The 20,238-nt window shown below is 44.1% G+C and overlaps 1 protein-coding gene across 2 annotated transcripts in view; it reads left to right on the top strand.

The window, feature by feature from the left end:
* Nucleotides 1-20,238, top strand: part of LOC121506035 (zinc finger protein GLI2-like) — a 107,823-nt gene that overhangs the window by 15,690 nt on the left and 71,895 nt on the right. For both annotated transcript variants that reach the window (XM_041781524.1, XM_041781525.1), the window contains exon 2: nucleotides 2,763-2,867. In XM_041781524.1, the coding sequence (XP_041637458.1) occupies nucleotides 2,774-2,867 (94 nt within the window). In that variant the 5' untranslated portion in view covers nucleotides 2,763-2,773. The remainder of the gene's footprint in view (nucleotides 1-2,762; nucleotides 2,868-20,238) is intronic.

Genomic DNA, 20,238 nt, shown 5'->3' with positions numbered 1-20,238 from the left:
GGGTCATGGTCTAACTGAGACTGTTCTGGAACCTGAGGGTCATGGTCTAACGGAGAACGGTCCTGGATTCTGAGGGTCACGGTCTAACTGAGACTGTTCTGCAACCTGAGGGTCATGGTCCAACAGAGACCGTCCTTGAACCTGAGGGTCATGGTCTAACTGAGACTGTTCTGGAACCTGAGGGTCATGGTCTAACTGAGACCGTCCTTGAACCTGAGGGTCATGGTCTAACTGAGACTGTTCTGGAACCTGAGGGTCATGGTCTAACTGAGACCGTTCTGGAACCTGAGGGTCATGGTCTAACTGAGACTGTTCTGGAACCTGAGGGTCATGGTCTAACTGAGACCTGGAACCTGAGGGACATGGTCTAACTGAGACCTGGAACCTGAGGGACATGGTCTAACTAAGACCTGGAACCTTAGGGCCATGGTCTAACTGAGACCTGGAACCTGAGGGTCATGGTCTAACTGAGACCTGGAACCTGAGGGTCATGGTCTAACTGAGACCTGGAACCTGAGGGTCATGGTCTAACTGAGACCTGGAACCTGAGGGTCATGGTCTGATTCTTGCATGGGACAGTCTGAGGCTGGTCACACCTGAACAGGTGAACCCTAAACTAAACACTGTCACTTTAACCTGATGTCAGACCTTCAACAGATTTAAAGTTAGAAACAGTTTCAGAGAAAAGATTCCAAACTGACAGAAATTTAACCCTTAAAGTTTCTGTGCTTTTAAAGAGCAGACTAGATATGTTTTTATTATCTTCTATTAATTTTATATACTTTACATTTCGTTATGCTATATTAAAGTATGCCACAATATCCTACTTTGTTATATTACATAACATTAAGCTTTGAAACATGACAGTATGTTCCTTTACGTTGCATTGTGCTACGTTACATAATGTTACGTTACATAGTGTTACATAGTGTTACATAGTGTGACGTTACATAGTGTGACGTTACATAATGTTACGCTTAATATTGTTACATTACTCTATGCTCCATTACTTTATGTTGCATTAATTTATGTGGGGTTAATTAATGTTATGATATAATATGTTACATTTTGTTATGTCAGGTTATGATATGTCACACTAGGTTCTTTTGTCTTTGGTTCTGTTATGTTACATTGGTAAAATAGGATTTATTGCATTATGTTACATTATTTTATACAAAGTTACAAATGGATATATTACTGTGCGTTATGTTACACTACATGATGTAAATTTAGGATATGATATATAACAACATGTTACTTTAGTTTTGTGAGGATATGTTACATGAAGTTACTTTACAAATGATATAATGTTATGTACAGTACAAGAGAATACGAAGTGTAACGGTACAACACTTTATGATGAGATATGGTATGATACTATACATTCCTTTATATCAGGGAATTATATGTTTTAGTATATGGCATTATGTTACAGTACATTATAATAGGATATAATATTAGATACAGTTCTAAAGGGAGTGTTATGATACTATACAGTATGGTTCAGTATGTTATGTTAAGATATGATATGATACATTACATTACATCAGGAAACAGTATGTTACAGGATGTAATGTTATGTTACAACACCATATGATGTGATATGCTTAAAGATATGTTAAGATATCATAGATATTAAGAAGATATTTTACGATTTGTAACATAATGTTCTAAAACAGTTTGGTGCTGTACACGATAAAATACAGTTTGATAGAGTTCTATCAGAGACCATCGGCTATGACACAATGACAGGATACAGCAGGATAGGGTAATAATGTTAGAATGCAACATCACGCTGACAACTATAACAGCTCCTGAATACAGAGTCCTAACCCCGCTTCACTCTTTGAAGATAAACTGCTCTTGTTCTAACGGTCCAGGCCACAGAGCCTGGCTCAATAGAGCAGGCAGAGAGGTCAATAGTCAAATAAACTCTGACAACATGAGAGCTCAGACCCCCGCCCCCTTTGACCCCCAGAGCCCCCGTCGTCCCCCCAGCCTCCACCGTCACAAAGTAAATTGAGTTGTGAAGCGCCGAGGTTCCCGTGAAGACGAAGAGCTCCACATGGTGAGCTGTCTGTCCGGGAAACCCCCGACAGGTCTGAGAGGATGGTGAGGATAAACCAGCAGAGTACTGAGCATGCTCAGTGAGGAGATCAGGCAGCTTCCCCTCTACATGTGGATCGATCAGGGAACCGGATTAAAGCTGGGTTTGGTGGCTTTAAAGAATGCTGATGTCATAAAGGCTGGGAGGGAGGCGAATGAATAAGACACGCCCACTCCCTCCTTCACTGTCCCTAATCAGCCACATCATTCAGTCTATGCTGTAGTTTAGATGAGATGATTAGCCATAATGTCAGAACTTGTCATATTTTAATATTTAGATATTTCCCTTTGTATGAGATGAATCTGGAAGGTTCAACTTCTTGATCAAACCACAGGGAGAGAAGGACTTTTTCATGTAATTCTAACCGTTTAGTTGGCCTGTGTCTACGTTTCTGACGGAGTGATTGGTCTGAGGGTTAGTAACTCTGTAAACACAGTGAACAGTGTCATAAAGAGCGAGATAATCAGCTCCAAACCACTCAGAACAGGTGTTTTCATGCTCTGTTTGCAGGGTTTTCCACTCTTAAGTATCCGTCTCAGTCTCAGCTCTCCTGTCGAGTCTTTTCATGAACACGGAGCGCTCTCTCGAGTGCGTCCCGAGTGTCCTCATCTCCTCCGAGTGCTCTCAGCGCTAACGTCTCCTTTTGTCCCCGCAGAGACGTCGGCCATGGAGACTTCTGCGTCCAGAGAGAAAAAGGACAAAATGGACGGGAGCAGCTTCGCCGACCTTCCTAAGAAACTCTCCCCCTCAGAGAGCAGAGGTAAGACTCTGAGCCGAGCGTCCGGCTCCGTGCCGGGCCCCGTGTGACGGAGCGAGCTGAGTGTGAGGTGTGCAGCCAGGGGCCAAAGGGGGGTCGGCACGAGAGATGAAATATACATTTCAAAGACAGATCTGTGGAGCCGCTCCTCTCCGGCCTGATAAGAGCGAGCGGCAGTCAGAGGTGACTCTCAGGAGCGTCTGACAGGAATCCTGAACACGCTTACGTCTTTAAAGAGCATGGTTAATGCTGGGACGGGGGGGTCGGCCCGGTGTAAGAGTCGAGGAGTGTGGCACCGTTTGAGCCCATAAACACGGGTGAATAGATAACATGACGAGAGACGAGCAGAGGGGGTCGGGCCAGGTGAGAACCCGTGTTTGTGTTGTTGAACTAAATCAAGAGTAGCAGCGATCCTCGGGGGCACGGAGAGAGAGAATACATGTTTTAAAGATGTCAGAGAACGTGTGATGAAAGACAGCCATAATGAGGCTCAAAGACCTTGTTCTTACCTCCAGAGTATAAAGAAAAAAACGGAGGCGAGGACGACACGGAGCTTCAGAGAGTGACAGAGATCCAGAGTGATGGGCCGCCTTTGAAATGGAAATTAAACGCGTGGTTTAGTGACATTTTTACTCATTAATGAAGGACTTGGTGGCCTGCCATTATAAAGAAACACGCATTAATTGATAAAGAAGGAACAAAGCTGGAAGAGGAGCTCTGAAGTGGGCATGTCACCAAAAACTCCTGGGATTTAAAGGATTATTCCGCTGCTTTACAACTTTATTTCACCCTCACTTTCATTGGACATGATCATACTGAGATACCCGTCTCCTTACTATCCACTAAAGATGATTCAGATAAACATCCCGGGACAAGGTGATTCACACGTGACCTTTGTGATTATCAAAGAAAAGTCAAAATGGCAAACTTCCTGTTTGATTTATGATACGGGTCCAAGAGGCTTTTTTATACATCCTGACATGACAAACATCTCCACAAATGTTCAAATCCTTGGTCAAACCTGCTGCTGGGGCTGAATTTTATATATATTGTAGGGGGCACCACTGAGCCAATAAGCCACGCCCACCTTCAAAAGTTATATCAATCATCTCATCAGACTCATAAGAATTTTCCTGCCAAGTTTCATTGCTCTACAATTATAAAGGATTCTACTTCCTGTTTCATGGCGAGGTGACCTTTCACCATCAATTATATGTGAAGCTAACATCATGGTGACTGCTTGGGAAAAAATTCAGCAAAATTTGGCAAACCACTTTGGAATCGTAATGAGATTGGTTAAGTCTGAAAGAGGTAAAGGAGGAGCTGGGGTGGAGGAGGGTAGCAGAGGGCGCAGCAAAGAGTAGGCAGGCTAGAGCGGTTTAAACATGGCAACGAGAGTGCGGTTAGCCAATAGTGTTTAAAGGGGAATCACCTGACCGTCAGCTGATGAGATCAGCTGATCTCAATCATAAGTCAGTACCTTTGTGATACGGGTCTAAGAGACTTTTTTGTACGTCCTGACATAACACACATGTCCACAAAAGCACAATGAAATATTGTAGGGGAAGCCACTGAGCCAATAGGCCACGCCCACTCACACAAGTTATATCCGTAATCTAATCTAATCTAATCTAATCTAAGTTCATAAGAATTGTTCTGTCAAGTTTCATTGCTCTACAAGCATTTGAAAACTCTACTTCCTGTTTCATGGTGAAACAAACTGATGTAGACCTTTGACCACCAAACACTAGTAAAGTCAACATGTTTGGAACTGCTGGGAAGAAATTTAGCAAAATTTGGCAAACCGTGTAGGAATCGTAATGAGATTGAGTGAAAAGCAGAATAAAGGAGGAGCTGGGGTGGAGGAGGGTAGAAAAAGCAGCTAGCAGAGGGAGCAGCAAAGAGTAGGCAGACTAGAGCGGTTTAGAAATGGCAGCATCAGTGCAAGCCCTCATCAGCTGATCGTCAGCTGACGAGGGCTTGCATGAGGTCAGCGTCTGACTCCGCGGCCTGTCTGAACTAAGGAATTAGAGCTTGAATTTCTGGCCTTTACAGGCGTTTCTGTGTTTTAGTTTCTCTTTTATGGGACAGATCTATGAGGAATATTTTCACTAAGAGTCTCAAACAGCAGAGTCGTGATGAAGCAGTCGTAGCTCTGACCCACATTTAAACCTGCAGACGTGTTTTTTTCACGGCGGTCGTCCCACCAGCAGAGGTGAGGGCGACAGCGAGGCCGCGTGTTTTAAAGATGTCAGAGAAAGAGTGATGAAAGGCGCTGATAATGAGGTTAAAAGAGCTCGCTCTTACCTCCAGAGTATTCCAGGATGAGGGACTGTGGTGGAGCTGGGAGAGGGCGCCGCTCTCGCTGACAGACTGACGTGGACGAGGAGTGACGGACACTTTGAAATGGAAATCCAGCGGCTGATTCAGGGACAGATCGGCTCTCTGATGGAGGACTTGGTGGCCTGCCATGATGAAGAAATCGTAGAGTGATAGCTGAGAGGAGGAGATCCATGTAGGACGCTTCTTAACACGGGTTATTTAATATTTCAACACAGAGGGAGAGAAGACAGGACAGCTCCGAGAGGCAGGGGGTTTGTTTGATTTACAGCCGCCAGCCGCTGTGTAAGATGTAAACAAAATAAATGATCTGCACATCTCACAAACAATATTTGATTCATAATAGAACAGAAACACACCAGATGTTGAAACTGAGACATTTACCATTTCAGGACAAATATTGGCTCGTTTTTAATTTGACAGCTCTCAAAAAAGTTGGGACGGGCCGTGTTAGCATTGCATAGCATCTCCTCTTCTTCTAACAGCAGTCTGTAAACGTCTGGGAAGTGAGGAGACCAGCTCCTGGGGGAGGAATGTTGCCCCATTCTTGTCTGATTTTGGATTCTATCTGGGTCTTCTTTGCTGGATTTTTTTTTGTTTATGATGCTCCAAATGTTTTCAGTCAGTGAAAGGTCTGATGCAGTGTCCCAACTTTTTTGGAATAAGGGTTGTATAAGCCAGGGGTTCTCAACCTTTTCAGCCTGTGACCCCCAAATAAAGGTTCCAGAGACCGGGGACCCCCACTGGACCTGAAGGTGGCTGAACACAGGACGCTCATAAGAGGGGGATTGGAGAGTTTTCTGGCGCCCAGGCAAAAACCTGGTCCATTATAAAGTTAAGCTGTGTTATTTTATATTTAACCTGAATAATAACTTCTCTTATCAAAGAAACACATTTGAATTCATTTGTGTAGTAAGTAGCCCTCTTAAAAATGTAAATCCTTTTGTTAAAACTGAATTAAAATACATTAAGACTAACTAAAATTGGTTAATAATGGCAAAAAATGGTGGGAAAGGTGGTAAAAATCAGATTTTAAAAGTAGCAGAAATGGGTTAGAAATGCCAAAAATTAGATAAAAGTGGCAAAATAACAAAAAAAAAAAAACTGGCAAAAATGGGTTAAAGTAACAAAAATGGGCAAATTAAGCGGTAAAAGGGGATTCAAAAGTGGCTGAAATGGTGTTAAAGTGGCAGAAATAGGTGGAAATTTGGTGAAATGGGATGAAAATTGATATAAACTGGCAAGAAAGGGTTAGGAGAAGCAGAAATAGTCAGAAACTGGCAAAAATGGGCATATCAAATCATGAAATGTGGCTTAAAAAGTGGTAAAAATGGTTAATAGTGGTAAAAATGGGTTTAACAGAGCCAACAATAGGCAGAGAGTGGCAAGATTTGGTTTAAAAGTGGTAAAAACAGGCAGAGAAAAAGTGGTGAAAAGGCTTTAAAATCGACATAAAATGGGTTGAAAATTACTAATTAATTAAAATTGGTGGGATAAAGTGATGAAAATGGGTTCAAACTTGGCAAAATTGGTGTTAAGTGGCAACAGTGTAATTAGTGGGGATGCTGAGCATCAATACTATTGATTTTTGCGTCGGCCATTTTGTTTATTATTCTTATTCTTTTCTCCTCCTTCATACTTCGTCGTATCGACACCGTTTAAACTTTAAAACATTCAGTTTCTTCTTCATTTGACTGCTATGACTTTTCTCATTTATATCTTTTATAATTTTTAAAATATAGCTATTTTCATGCTATTTTCAGCTATTTCTATGCTTTTTCAGCCATTGAATGCCATTTTCAGCTACTTTAATGCTATTTTCGGCTTTTATAGGCTATTTTCAGCTATTTTTATCCTTTTTTAGCTTTGGAATGCCATTTTCAGCTACTTCTATGCCAAAATCTGCTATTTCTATGCTATTTTCAGCTATTTTGAGGCTACTTTCAGCTTTTGTTATCCTTTTTGAGCTATTGAATGCCATTTTCTGCTACTTTAATGACATTTTATGCTATTTTTCTGCTATGTTCAGCTATTTTGTGCTTTTGGCTATTTTCAGCCGTTCTTCCACAATTCAGCTCTCGGCATCCCCATGCAATTTTAGCTGAAATTGCAATTTTGATCTAGTATTAAAAATGGTCTTAGTTTTTTTTTTTAAGGCATCTGGAGACCCCCTCTCAGAGTCTCGCGACCCCCTGTGGGGTCTGGACCCTAATGTTGAGAACCAAGGGTATAAGCAATGCATGTTAAAGAGAAATACCTGATGAAATTGGCCGTGTGCACAGTGCAGAGTTGTTAGAAATCAGCTGTTCACAGTTAAAGAGATGATAATTGAAGAGTAACAGTGTTTACAGCAGCTTTGACCACCACTCTGAGCTACAGCTCACTTTTTCATCACCTTTATTCAAGAGAGAAAGCCTCACAATGATTAACATGGGATCAAAGTGTATTTTTATGAGTGTGAAGGTGAAATAAGGATCTGCTGCTCTGACCTCAGCTGAACTCTATTGTATATTTATGCTCCTTTATTTTCCATATCAGCCGCTCTGTTCTTAAATAAAACGCCTCTGTAATAACTCTTCTTCCTATCAGCTTCACACGAGAATTTTAATCTTACATAAACAAGAAGCTACGCTCCACAGCCGCTCCCGTCTCGACCAATCAGATACCAGGATGTTGGGGTCTGCCACTGAGAGCAGACAGAGCAATTACTTATGTTAGTAATGTCCATTATTATTCCGCTGTGGCGCTGATAAGTGAATATGCAGGAGGAGACGGGTCCTTGAACCGCCGCGCTTCTTCTAAAAGAGGAGAAAACGCCACGTTCGTGATATACCGCCGCTCTTTTACTGTCGCCTCGTTGTTTACTGGCGGCTGCAGGATTCCTGTCACCTAAGTCATGCCCACCTCTGAGCCGGGACGGCGCCGGGATAACAGCCCGCCCTGTTTTATATTCCCGTCCTGCGTTATTTATTTAGACCAATTTCCTCTCTATCAAAGGACAGGGCTAATGCCGAGTTTTAATATGTTATTTACACATAAAAACCAGCTATTTACAGCGCTGCACGCGTGCAGAAGGGAGGAAAATGAATGGGCCCCTGCGCCCCTCTCCGATCTGTTATATCACACTTTAACAATCTGGATTGCTAATAGAACCATTTATCATGGAGCGGTCATTTATTTTATGGAGCGGCCCAGGTCCCGTTCCCAGAGGCCTATGGAAATGGGGTGCACGTATAATGAAGCTCAAGTGCGAGTCACTTTGTTTAAAAAGTGGATACGCCACGCTCCGAGTCAATTAGGATGGACCCAGGTGCTCCAGAGGCCGCTATCTGAGAATCCTGGTCATCGCCCCCCGTCCTCCTTCCTTTAGGACGTTTATTCTAGAAGGAAACAAAAAACACTCTGGCACGGGGACTCCTGGACCATGTTTGGTCCTGTTTACCAGATCCAGCCCTGGCAGCGCCTCCTTTTTGGTCTGGACTCTGCTGCCCGGTTAATGGATTCAAATGAGCGCCTGTATTTCCTCTGACAGCACGCATCTGTCTGCTCACACGGGCCGAGCAGATTTACGCCGTCTCAGGGAGCGTTATGATTCAGGCCCATTGGTAATAACCGCGGGTATTTAGAGAGGAAATATCGGCGAGAAAAGCAGAGCAATGACGAAGAATCCAGCGCCTGTTATTGATGTCTCTGTCACTTTCTCCACGCCGGGCCTCGGAGGAGTAAAGGCGCCCGTATTAGCGGGAAAATTTCCCTTTTTTTATATAAATTTAAATCCAGAGACATTTCTTTAAGGCTAGCGGCAAATCAGATTTCTGCAGGATTGGATAAATTTAGAGTTATTGCCTTTTCAAAAATCCATCCGTTTTCTCAGGCAGTCACGGCTGAACTTGATCCCGATTGGCTCAAAACAAAAGACTGTTAACGGCTCAGATGGAGCTTTCAGATACTAAACAGGCTCCTCATCAGCAGGAGCAGTTCACGCTCAAATATCTCAACATTTCTGAGGATTTTTCACCCATAGAGACTAAAAGTTCAGATTCAGAGTCTTCTACTGACCTTCAGTAAACTCATAGAGAAGAGGGAGCCGTCAGAGCTTTTCTAGACCTCTAACTGTGTTTCTGGAGTCAATAATTATTATAAAGCTCCACCTCCTCCACCCCAGCCTCCTCCTTTATAGACTAGAGCTCCACCTCCTCCAGCCCAGCCTCCTCCTTTATAGACTAAAGCTCCACCTCCTCCAGCCCAGCCTCCTCCTTTATAGACTAAAGCTCCACCTCCTCCAGCCCAGCCTCCTCCTTTATAGACTAAAGCTCCACCTCCTCCAGCCCAGCCTCCTCCTTTATAGACTAAAGCTCCACCTCCTCCAGCCCAGCCTCCTCCTTTATAGACTAAAGCTCCACCTCCTCCAGCCCAGCCTCCTCCTTTATAGACTAAAGCTCCACCTCCTCCAGCCCAGCCACCTCCTTTATAGACTAAAGCTCCACCTCCTCCAGCCCAGCCTCCTCCTTTATAGACTAAAGCTCCACCTCCTCCACCCCAGCCACCTCCTTTATAGTCTAAAGCTCCACCTCCTCCAGCCCAGCCACCTCTTTTATAGACTAAAGCTCCACCTCCTCCACCCCAGCCTCCTCCTCTATAGACTAAATTTCCACCTCCTCCACCCCAGCCTCCTCCTTTATAGACTAAAGCTTCACCTCCTCCACCCCAGCCTCCTCCTTTATAGACTAAAGCTTCCCCTCCTCCACCCCAGCCTCCTCCTTTATAGACTAAAGCTTCCCCTCCTCCACCCCAGCCTCCTCCTTTATAGACTAAAGCTTCCCCTCCTCCACCCCAGCCTCCTCCTTTATAGACTAAAGCTTCCCCTCCTCCACCACTGATGAGCATTTGACAACTGTTAGATGCATAATTGAGCACGAAGAAATACTCCTGTCAGACTCTTCTGGTACCTTGTCGTCTCCCTCTTTCCTTGTTCCAAGTCAATACGAGCAGCACAAAGAGAACTGGAGTGATGGGATGATGGGGTAAAGATGGTGTGCCGTGTCATGCTGGGTTGCTTGTGGGCTGTCAGGATACTACTAAAGGCATTAGTGTAATCACAGCAGTTTTGATGCTGATGCTGGCACTCTGCATCAGTTACAACTCACGGTTAGACTCCGTGGTTGCACTGATTTTAACTTTTTAAAGTTATTGGATGATAGTATTGAAAATAGAACACTAGAGCCATGTGATAAGACAGGTACATGGAGAGGAAGGAATCCATCAGGAATCACAAGGAAACTTAATCCAGGAATGATCCAGTATTCTGTGAGCAGGACTCCATCCCTCTGACCTGAATCTGCATCAGTAGTAGTGGACTGCTGTTTTCTGGTATGTTAAAGTCTGGATGTTTGAGAGAGGATGGAAACATGCTGCAGCTTTAGGATCCTGCATCCTCACAAAGGAGCAGCAGAGCCATTTAAAGCGTACTAAGACTATTTTGAGACAAATATTGAGTCAGACGTAGAAGTCGGTCACTGCTGCAGGTTTGTGCTGGTAGGTTTTTGTTGTCTTTCCTTTTGCTTTTTCGTCTGTGTCTCTAAACTAGGCCAGAGGAAACACCGGCTGCTGCTAATGATTTGATTAACCAGCTTTGGAGGCTGCTGACATACATCTTACTGAGAGTGAGTTTGTCATTGGAGAGGGAGATTGATGTGGCGCGCTCAGAACCCCTCCCCTCCCCTTCCCTGGTTTCTCCTCTCTCGGTCTTTCTGCTGAGTCTGGATGGTCCGCAGGGAGGGGGGAGCCTAAGTACTAAGCACCTCCTGGGCTGCTGGGGGGCACACAAGGGGGGAGGTGGACCTAAACTGGCTAAACAGACTCACACCTGAGAGCATATTTCAGGACTGAGCAGAGGGAGGCGTAACCTTGTTGGTAGCAGCCTTTAAATTCTACACTAAAGGTGTAAAACTAAAACCCCCAGAACAGATCAACAGAGGTATTACAAAAACAGGCAGAAACACACGGGCTGTGAGGATTCACCTGTTTTATTTAAGTTCTTTATCACTCGAAATAAAAATCTTTATTTTATTTAACAGAAGAAGTCATAGTGGACACGAGAAACGTGAGGATTATTTTAAAGCTCTATGTTATCTCTCAGAGCTACCAGGATAAGAGCCTATGAAACAAATAAGTGGAAGTACTTTTTAAATTCTGAGATCAAAGTCAGAATTCTGAGATCAAAGTCGTGATTCTGAGATCAAAGTCGTGATTCTGAGATCAAAGTCGGGATTCTGAGATCAAAGTCAGAATTCTGAGATCAAAGTCAGAATTCTGAGATCAAAGTCAGAACTCTGAGATCAAAGTCGTGATTCTGAGATCAAAGTCAGAATTCTGAGATCAAAGTCAGAATTCTGAGATCAAAGCTGGAATTCTGAGATCAAAGTTGGAATTCTGAAATCAAAGTTGGAATTCTGAGATCAAAGTCAGAATTCTGAAATCAAAGTTGGAATTCTGAGATCAAAGTCAGAATTCTGAAATCAAAGTTGGAATTCTGAGATCAAAGTCAGAATTCTGAAATCAAACTTGGAATTCTGAGATCAAAGTCAGAATTCTGAAATCAAAGCTGGAATTCTGAGATCAAAGTTGGAATTCTGAAATCAAAGCTGGAATTCTGAGATCAAAGTCAGAATTCTGAAATCAAAGTCAGGATTCTGAGATCAAAGTCAGAATTCTGAAATCAAAGCTGGAATTCTGAGATCAAAGTTGGAATTCTGAAATCAAAGTTGGAATTCTGAGATCAAAGTTGGAATTCTGAAAATCAAAGTTGGAATTCTGAGATCAAAGTCAGAATTCTGAAATCAAAGTTGGAATTCTGAGATCAAAGTCAGAATTCTGAAATCAAAGTTGGAATTCTGAGATCAAAGTCAGAATTCTGAAATCAAAGCTGGAATTCTGAGATCCAAGTTGGAATTCTGAAATCAAAGTTGGAATTCTGAGATCAAAGTCAGAATTCTGAAATCAAAGCTGGAATTCTGAGATCAAAGTTGGAATTCTGAAATCAAAGCTGGAATTCTGAGATCAAAGTCAGAATTCTGAAATCAAAGTCAGGATTCTGAGATCAAAGTCAGAATTCTGAAATCAAAGCTGGAATTCTGAGATCAAAGTTGGAATTCTGAGATCAAAGTCAGGATTATGGGAATAAAGTCAGGATTCTGGAATTGTGAGATCAAAGTTGGCTGATGTTAGCTTTCTTAGGTGTTCAGAAAAAAGGTCTATTATTTCATTCAGAATTCTGATTTCCTTTTTTTTCAGAATTCTTGGATTTAGAGAAAAAAGTTGTATCTAAAAAAAAATTTTTATCTGTATGCATTTGGAAAAAACTCAACCTTTCTGCAGAAACCTGAAATCTTACTCTAAATTCTTAGCCTTATAAACCATGTTGAAATCTGTATTGTAAATTCTCTAAACTCTACAACCAACATGTCTGAGAACTAAAACTTGAGACACAGATGAGCTGCCTGTTATTAGCCCTTTGCTGGGACTGCTTCCTGTGTACTTCCTGTTGAGTGATGACTCCACTGACAGTAACAGGACTCCAGATTCAGACAGACATGAGCCTGATGTAGAGATGCTGCATCTGTAGAAGCGATGGTGATGAATCCTGAGCTCCTGGGTGTGATGGAAGCAGACGAGGGTCTGAGCCATGTAAATAATGTTTTAAGAGCGCTGTGTTAGCGATAAGGAAGGCTTTCTTTATCTGCTCCGTGGACCGGGGGCCCGTGGACAGTGAGTAATTGATGGCGGCTCCATGCGAAGGCCCCCACCTCTAAAGCAGGAGAGCTGCACAGAGAGCACTCAGGGGGTCAGGCCCGCTGGCAGAGAAAAATGTGACCGAAAAAGACTCAGCATCCTCCTCCTGCTCCAAAAGGACGGCCACTAATCTTCCTGAGAAGAGGAGGAGGAGGAGGAAGAGGAGGGGTTCTTTTCTGTGTGGTTTAAATGAGGCCCTGCCCGGGGAGCAGAAAAACAGCCCCATGACACTCACAGACACACTAACACACTGAACAGGTTTATACAGACCACTGCTGCTTCACTGGGAGACCAGGGCTCTGATAGGGCTGGGAAAGACCAAAACCAGGTCTCCATATTCCTCAGCCCACCTGAAGAACACCTGGATGATGTTTACTGGAGAGAAATAAACGGTTAACACAAAAGTAGGGATGACTTTCAGCCAATAGTGAAATCAGTGTTGTACTGAGTTTAATCCTGACATCGGACGGTTGTGGCCCCTGGGCGGGGCCCCCACAGTTTTCCAGTAATCCCAGCGTCTCTCTGCGTGGCGCTCTCCACATGTTCCTACTGCACACGCTCACATCTCTGAGGCTCTTTGTAAACATTTAGCTTGATGACTTTCCAAGATGGCCTCATCCCGTTTTATCTGAAGTTATTCTCTCTGGGGAGGGGCCGCTCTGAGGGGCCGCTCTGAGGGCCCGTTAGCTACTAAAGAAAAACAGAAATGTTGTTTTTATTCTCTTGTATCAGGTCTATTTATAGCCCAGCGTTAGATTAGTGGATGAAGAAATCCACGGCTGCCTCTGCCCTCAGTTGCTCCTCACTTGTTAGTCGTTTTCAGGCGGAGACGAGTCATTAAGGAAACTGGTAAAAACATGGCCTAGATACTCCAGATGGACTGCAGAGGCTCCAGCATGTGGTTTACTAAATATTCTTACTCTACCGGCTTCATCAGTGCTGAGGAGGAAAAACCTCAACTTAGGATTTCACTGGTCAGGAACAGGTTTAAACTGGAAATAAGAAAACAACAACCAAGACACCAGCTGGTTACCAATAAATGTGTGAAAATATAGAAGACATGATCTACCACTCAAGTCTGTCCACAGAAGAGTCTGGACCCCTAAAAACCAGCACTGGACCCCTAAAAGTTCTGACCAAGCAGCAACCTCCGGTCCTAAAAAATGAAGCCAATGCAGAAGTGCAAAAAACTGCTAAACTGTGAGTGTCCACTCGAGGAACACCGGAGGTCCCGCCTGCACACGTTAAACAGCCGGTTTTCACACACAAAATAAACCGGTCTACAGCCTGGTTCAAAACACCAAAGTGTCTCAGCTAGCGTCTTACTGTGCTCCCACTGTACAGGGGTGAATGTTTTTGTACCACGATGGTTTGGATTATATTCAGGATGAAAGCTGATTGGTGCGTCTCATTTGATTGACAGGTAGCTCAGCAGGCAGAGGCTCCGTTTCTGTCAACCAGAATGCTAGCTAGCAGGCTGACAGGAAGTCGCGCTTGGTGGGCGGGCCGTTAGGTTGATCCAAAGTTCAGTTGAGACCGCGATTTCAATATGGAAGCCTCCACGAATGGGCTTCAAGAGCCGTTTTAGCCGCCTGTTGTGAGCAGACGACTGACGTCACACGGGGTTTGTCCAGTTCTTTCGACAGTGATCCTGACACACTGCAGGTGTGTTGGATCGTTAGCATTGGTGCTAGCATCCTGGCTAATAGTTCCCTGATTTTGAGCTGAAAGGTGTGTCGAGCTTCGATTGGATCTGATGTTGAAACTGATTAATCGCGCCACTTTTTAACAACTTTTCTCCACTAGGAAAACTCTTTTTGCTGCTTTTTGCCAGCTAAACCCCGTTACCTCTTTTTTCACGGTTTAAAGACTCTTTCTTGGACTGAATTCTGCCACCTTTTTGCCATTTAGTACCACTTTTAACCCGTTTTTGCCATGGTAAACCCATTTTCAACCCTTTAAAAATCATTTTTAATCCTCGTTTTGCTGCTTTGAGCTACTTTCACTCTATTGTTGCTATTTTTGACCCATTTTGCGTATTTCACCACTTTTTGCCATTTAACCTTTGTTAGCCACTTATAATTTAGTTTCACCACTTTTGTTTTTTCCATTTTTGCCACTTTAAATCTATTTTAGATATTATTAATGATCATTTTTAATCCACTTTTGCAACCTTTAACCTCTTTTTGCAGCTTTTTGCCTTCTTAAATCAGTCGTTGCCACTTACAGATGATTTTATGCCACCACTTTATGCCACTGTTAAACCATTTTCACCTGTTTTGGTTCTGTAAGCCTGTTTGCCACATTTTTAGCCTATTTTAACCCATCTTCTAAGATGATGTTTTTAGTGTTATTTTAGAGCTAGGCCAGTGGATAGAGGCTGAAACAGGGACGAGAGGGTGGGAATGACATGCTGGTTTACAGCCTCAGACATAACACCACCCTCTCTGCTCCGCCACTTTTAACCCATTTTCTCCACTTTTTGCCGCTCATGTTGACCATTTCTGAGTGAATTTGCTAATCTATTATTATTTTTCCTCTGAAGCCGTCTCAGTTTTACATCCTGACCCCCTTGTAGACGGCCCCAGGGTTCTGTTCTTTAATCTTCGTTTTTAAATTAGAACATAAAGCAGAGTTTTTGTTGTTTCCTTGATGTTAATCTGAACAGTGATGGGGAAACAGCTTGCTTCTTAGTTTTGGATTCTCATTCCAGATTAAAATCTGTTGAAGTAAAATCCTCTGACACCGCGTTCTAGTCCTTTCCATCAGCGTCTCTTTAACTGAGACAAACGTAGATGAAGATAAAGGCCTCATGGCAGCTGTGGTAAATCTAATCGTTGGTCACGTTTCTCTGACTGATCCCACACTGAAATATTTAAGCAGGAGCTTCAGGCGACGTCTGCAGACATCAATCTCTCAGATCCATTAACGCTGATTCCAAAAACAACAGGCTGCATTCCTGCAGATTTACAACTGTGCAGAGCGATATATGGATGTTTGAGAGGATTAGCCAAAAACACTCCCCCACCTCTTCCTTTTTCCCGATCCCTCCTTTCCCCGTCGACCAGACTGCAAATTAGCCGACCCCCTCCGAGAGGTCGCCTCGGAGGTTTCGGGGCAGGTCCCAGGTCTGTCTGGTCCGACACAAAGAGCCCAGCAGTGAGACACTTCAACGGTCCGGCCTTTACACGAGGAGGGACGGATGTAACACGTTTAATTCTACGGCTAAAGACTGAGTTCACCTCTGAGGGATTCAACCAGTAACATCATTAAAGCACAAAAAGACCTGCAGTAGAAACACCTCTACTGTCAGCTGAAACAACCATCTCTGCTGAGAACACACTGAACTAAACCTAATCCTGACTCAGAGAGAGGAGCTGTGAGTCTGTCCTCACCTCCATAGACTTTTTTTTTGCTTAACCTTTGACCTATTCACCAAACACGGATCAGTGTTGGTGTCACTGTGGCGGCCATATTTATGCTCTCATCAATGAGAGGGTCGGAGAGAAGTTTTGGCTCTTCTTCTGAAACATTTTACCAATTTCTTTACTTTCCAGACAGCTTTGACTTCAACAGCTTTCAAAGGAGGAGGCTGGGGTGGAGGAGGGGAAGCTTTAGTCTAGAAAGGAGGAGGCTGGGGTGGAGGAGGGAAAGCTTTAGTCTAGAAAGGAGGAGGCTGGGGTGGAGGAGGGAAAGCTTTAGTCTATAAAGGAGGAGGCTGGGGTGGAGGAGGGGAAGCTTTAGTCTAGAAAGGAGGAGGCTGGTTTGGAGGAGGGAAAGCTTTAGTCTAGAAAGGAGGAGGCTAGGTGGAGGAGGGAAAGCTTTAGTCTAGAAAGGAGGAGGCTGGGTTGGAGGAGGGGAAGCTTTAGTCTAGAAAGGAGGAGGCTGGGGTGGAGGAGGGAAAGCTTTAGTCTAGAAAGGAGGAGGCTGGGTGGAGGAGGGGAAGCTTTAGTCTATAAAGGAGAAGGCTGGGTTGGAGGAGGGAAAGCTTTAGTCTAGAAAGGAGGAGGCTGGGTGGAGGAGGGGAAGCTTAAGTCTACAAAGGAGGAGGCTGGGGTGGAGGAGGGGGAGCTTAAGTCTATAAAGGAGGAGGCTGGGGTGGAGGAAGGGGAGCTTAAGTCTATAAAGGAGGAGGCTGGGGTGGAGGAGGGGAAGCTTTAGTCTAGAAAGAAGGAGGCTGGGTTGGAGGAGGGAAAGCTTTAGTCTAGAAAGGAGGAGGCTGGGGTGGAGGAGGGAAAGCTTTAGTCTATAAAGGAGGAGGCTGGGGTGGAGGAGGGGAAGCTTTAGTCTATAAAGGAGGAGGCTGGGGTGGAGGAAGGGGAGCTTAAGTCTATAAAGGAGGAGGCTGGGGTGGAGGAAGGGGAGCTTAAGTCTATAAAGGAGGAGGCTGGGGTGGAGGAAGGGGAGCTTAAGTCTATAAAGGAGGAGGCTGGGGTGGAGGAAGGGAAGCTTTAGTCTAGAAAGAAGGAGGCTGGGTTGGAGGAGGGAAAGCTTTAGTCTATAAACGAGGAGGCTGGGACGGAGAAGGGGAAGCTTTAGTCTATAAAGGAGGAGGCTGGGATGGAGGTGGGGAAGCTTTAGTCTATAAAGGAGGAGGCTGGGGTGGAGGAGGTGAAGCTCTTTTTGCTAATTTTCTCCACTTTTAAGCTCATTTTGCAGTTTTATTGCCCTATTTACCACTTTAAACCACTTTTGCAGCAATTTGTCAATTTTTTCCTTTTTTTGCCCAGATTTTTCACTTCTTTTTTTTTTTTTAATTTCTGCTTCTTCTCTACCCCCTCCCCCCCTTTTTTTGTTTTACATTTTTTAGACTGTTGTTATTGTTCCTCTAAAGTTGTGTCAGTTTCTGACGTCTAACATTATTTTCCAATTGTCCAGCCACACTGTTCTGATCACATAAATGTCATTATGTTTTAATAACAGGGGTTATATTGAAAAATGCTCACCAGCATTAATGAATAAAGCTCCTGTCATTTTACATGTTCTACATACACTGGACCCTGGTTTTGCTGACCTCCATGGGTCCGCTGGTCTTACTGGGGCCCAGAAAGCCCCCCTTTACCCCCGTAAGGACAGCCTCACCCACAGTGAGCCCAGAATCAGTCGTCCCTGCAGAAACATGGAAACCTTGCTCCATGTTGGACAAATTGAATTATTTGGAGGTTTTAGCAGCTCGTTGTGGTTCTGACCAGCCTGACCGCAGCCTGCAGAGCCTGCTGTGGCGTTTGAGGACTGGATAAGACTTAGACTTAGAAACAGAAGGGTTTGAGGACTGATGGAGTTACATATAAGACATTTCCTCAGTCAGAAACCTTCTTAAAGGGGTTCAGGTTTTCGGTCATGTTTTCCACAGAGGGCCTTGTGTGTTTGCAGACGTTGACTCATGCCTCAGTAGCTTAATTCCATGTTATTACAAAGCTAATCTGTTTTCGGTGTTTCTGCGGGGCCCAACATGTGGCGTTGACACAGTGTGAGGTAGTGACAGGTCTGAAGCCCCCGCCCTCTCCCAGCGCTCGCAGCTGCGCCGCTCTTTACTCGGTTACACTGAAACCAGAAGAGCCGTGCTAATTGCCTTGTAAGTATTACAGAAAACAGCTGGAGATTAGCAATAAGGGCTAATTAGCCGGGCTAACGTGGAAATCAAAGCTTGCACGTGAGGATAAACACGCAGCCTGGTGTTAGCGCACTGATTATAAACCTTTATGAAGCACCATGGTGTCACTTTTGTGGATTTAGGAGCTCCGGTCTGACAGAGAGACCAGGATCAGGTTTCTGTTAAAGCAGCTGTAAATATGACTGGATTCATCATGGAGGAATATTTTCCATCATAAACACGCCGGAGCAGGAGGGGCGGCCTCATGCTCTGAGTCTGAATAAGAGAGTTATGTAAGGGTTCACTGGTATAATAGACGGTTTAGCTGTGAAAGGATGGAGGGAACATGCAAAGATGCACAACTTTAAAACTAGCTAGGAGGATTTATAGAACAGTAGTGATGTTGAATTTGCGTCGTATAGTTTGTGGGCTCGTCCGGGATCCCACTCTTCTACAGGTGCAGTCAAGATCCCAGAGCAAAGATGGTATAAAAATATCAACCTGATATTTAATGAGATCGACATTTTTGTTTTTCTGGGGTTTCTATCATGTTTTCTCTGATAAGAAGCGTCACAGCTCCAGAAATCATTCATAAATCCATACTCCTCCTCCTCCTCTTCTTCCTCCGTCTCCTCCTGTAGCAAGCAGCAGCATGACCATGAGTACACTGTTGCATTGTGGGTGTAATGACACATTTCTCACTGCTGGGGAAACTCCATCACAGCTGACAGCCCCGTCTATCTGCAGGGCCGCGTGCACAAAACACACCCAGCTTTAGCGGAAACACGAGCCCGAGGGCCGACCACGGCCGACATGATCCCTCAGCAGGCGGCCGTGGCCCCCGCTCAGAGCCAGCAGGGCCCCACCACCATTAACTATCCCCTCAGCTGAGCTCCCGTTTCCTCATCAAACCCCCTCCATCCAAATCTGAGGAAAAATGACTGTGAGAGTGCTGTCAGAGTGGGACGCAGATCAGCACGACTCTGAGATGAAACCGGGTTAAAGTTGGAGGAAACAGACCACATTTTTCATTCTTTAACCATTAACCCGCTGTTATAGGTCAGCAGGTACTCTGCACACGTTTCTGTCCGTGGGACGTTATTCCGAGAGAATTCAGAGGAAAATATTCAGAGTTTTACCAGAATGAATAACTTCACTTCTGTTTTGTGGTCGTGGTTTCAAAACACATGGATGGCAAAAGGTGGAAGAAAATAAGTAAAAAATTACAAAAATGTGGCACAGAGAGGCCAAAAGAGGTAAAAATTGGCAAAAAAGAGGTGAAGATGGGTTAAAATTGGCAAAAATAAAAAAAGTGGCAAACGGATACAATTTGGGAAGAAAGTGTCAAAGATGGGTCAGAATTGACAAAAAGGGGCAAAGATGTGTTAAAGTGGAAAGAAAGTGGAGAAGATGGATAAAAATTTGCAAAAAATGGCGAAAAGGGAAACAAATTGTTAAGAAAGTGGTGAAGATCGGTTAAAAGTGACGAGAAAGAGGCGAAGATGGGTTAAAAGTGGAAAGTGAGGCCCTATCCACATGGAAACGAATTCAGGAGTATACGCAAAAGTTTTTTGTCGTATCGGCATTTCATCCACATGGAAACAGCGTATTGGTGGACAATTAACGATACTTTTTGAAAACACGTACCAG

This window comes from Cheilinus undulatus, linkage group 24, assembly GCF_018320785.1.
Source record: "Cheilinus undulatus linkage group 24, ASM1832078v1, whole genome shotgun sequence".
NCBI lineage: Eukaryota > Metazoa > Chordata > Actinopteri > Labriformes > Labridae > Cheilinus > Cheilinus undulatus.
This window is presented reverse-complemented; position numbering and strand designations above follow the sequence as displayed.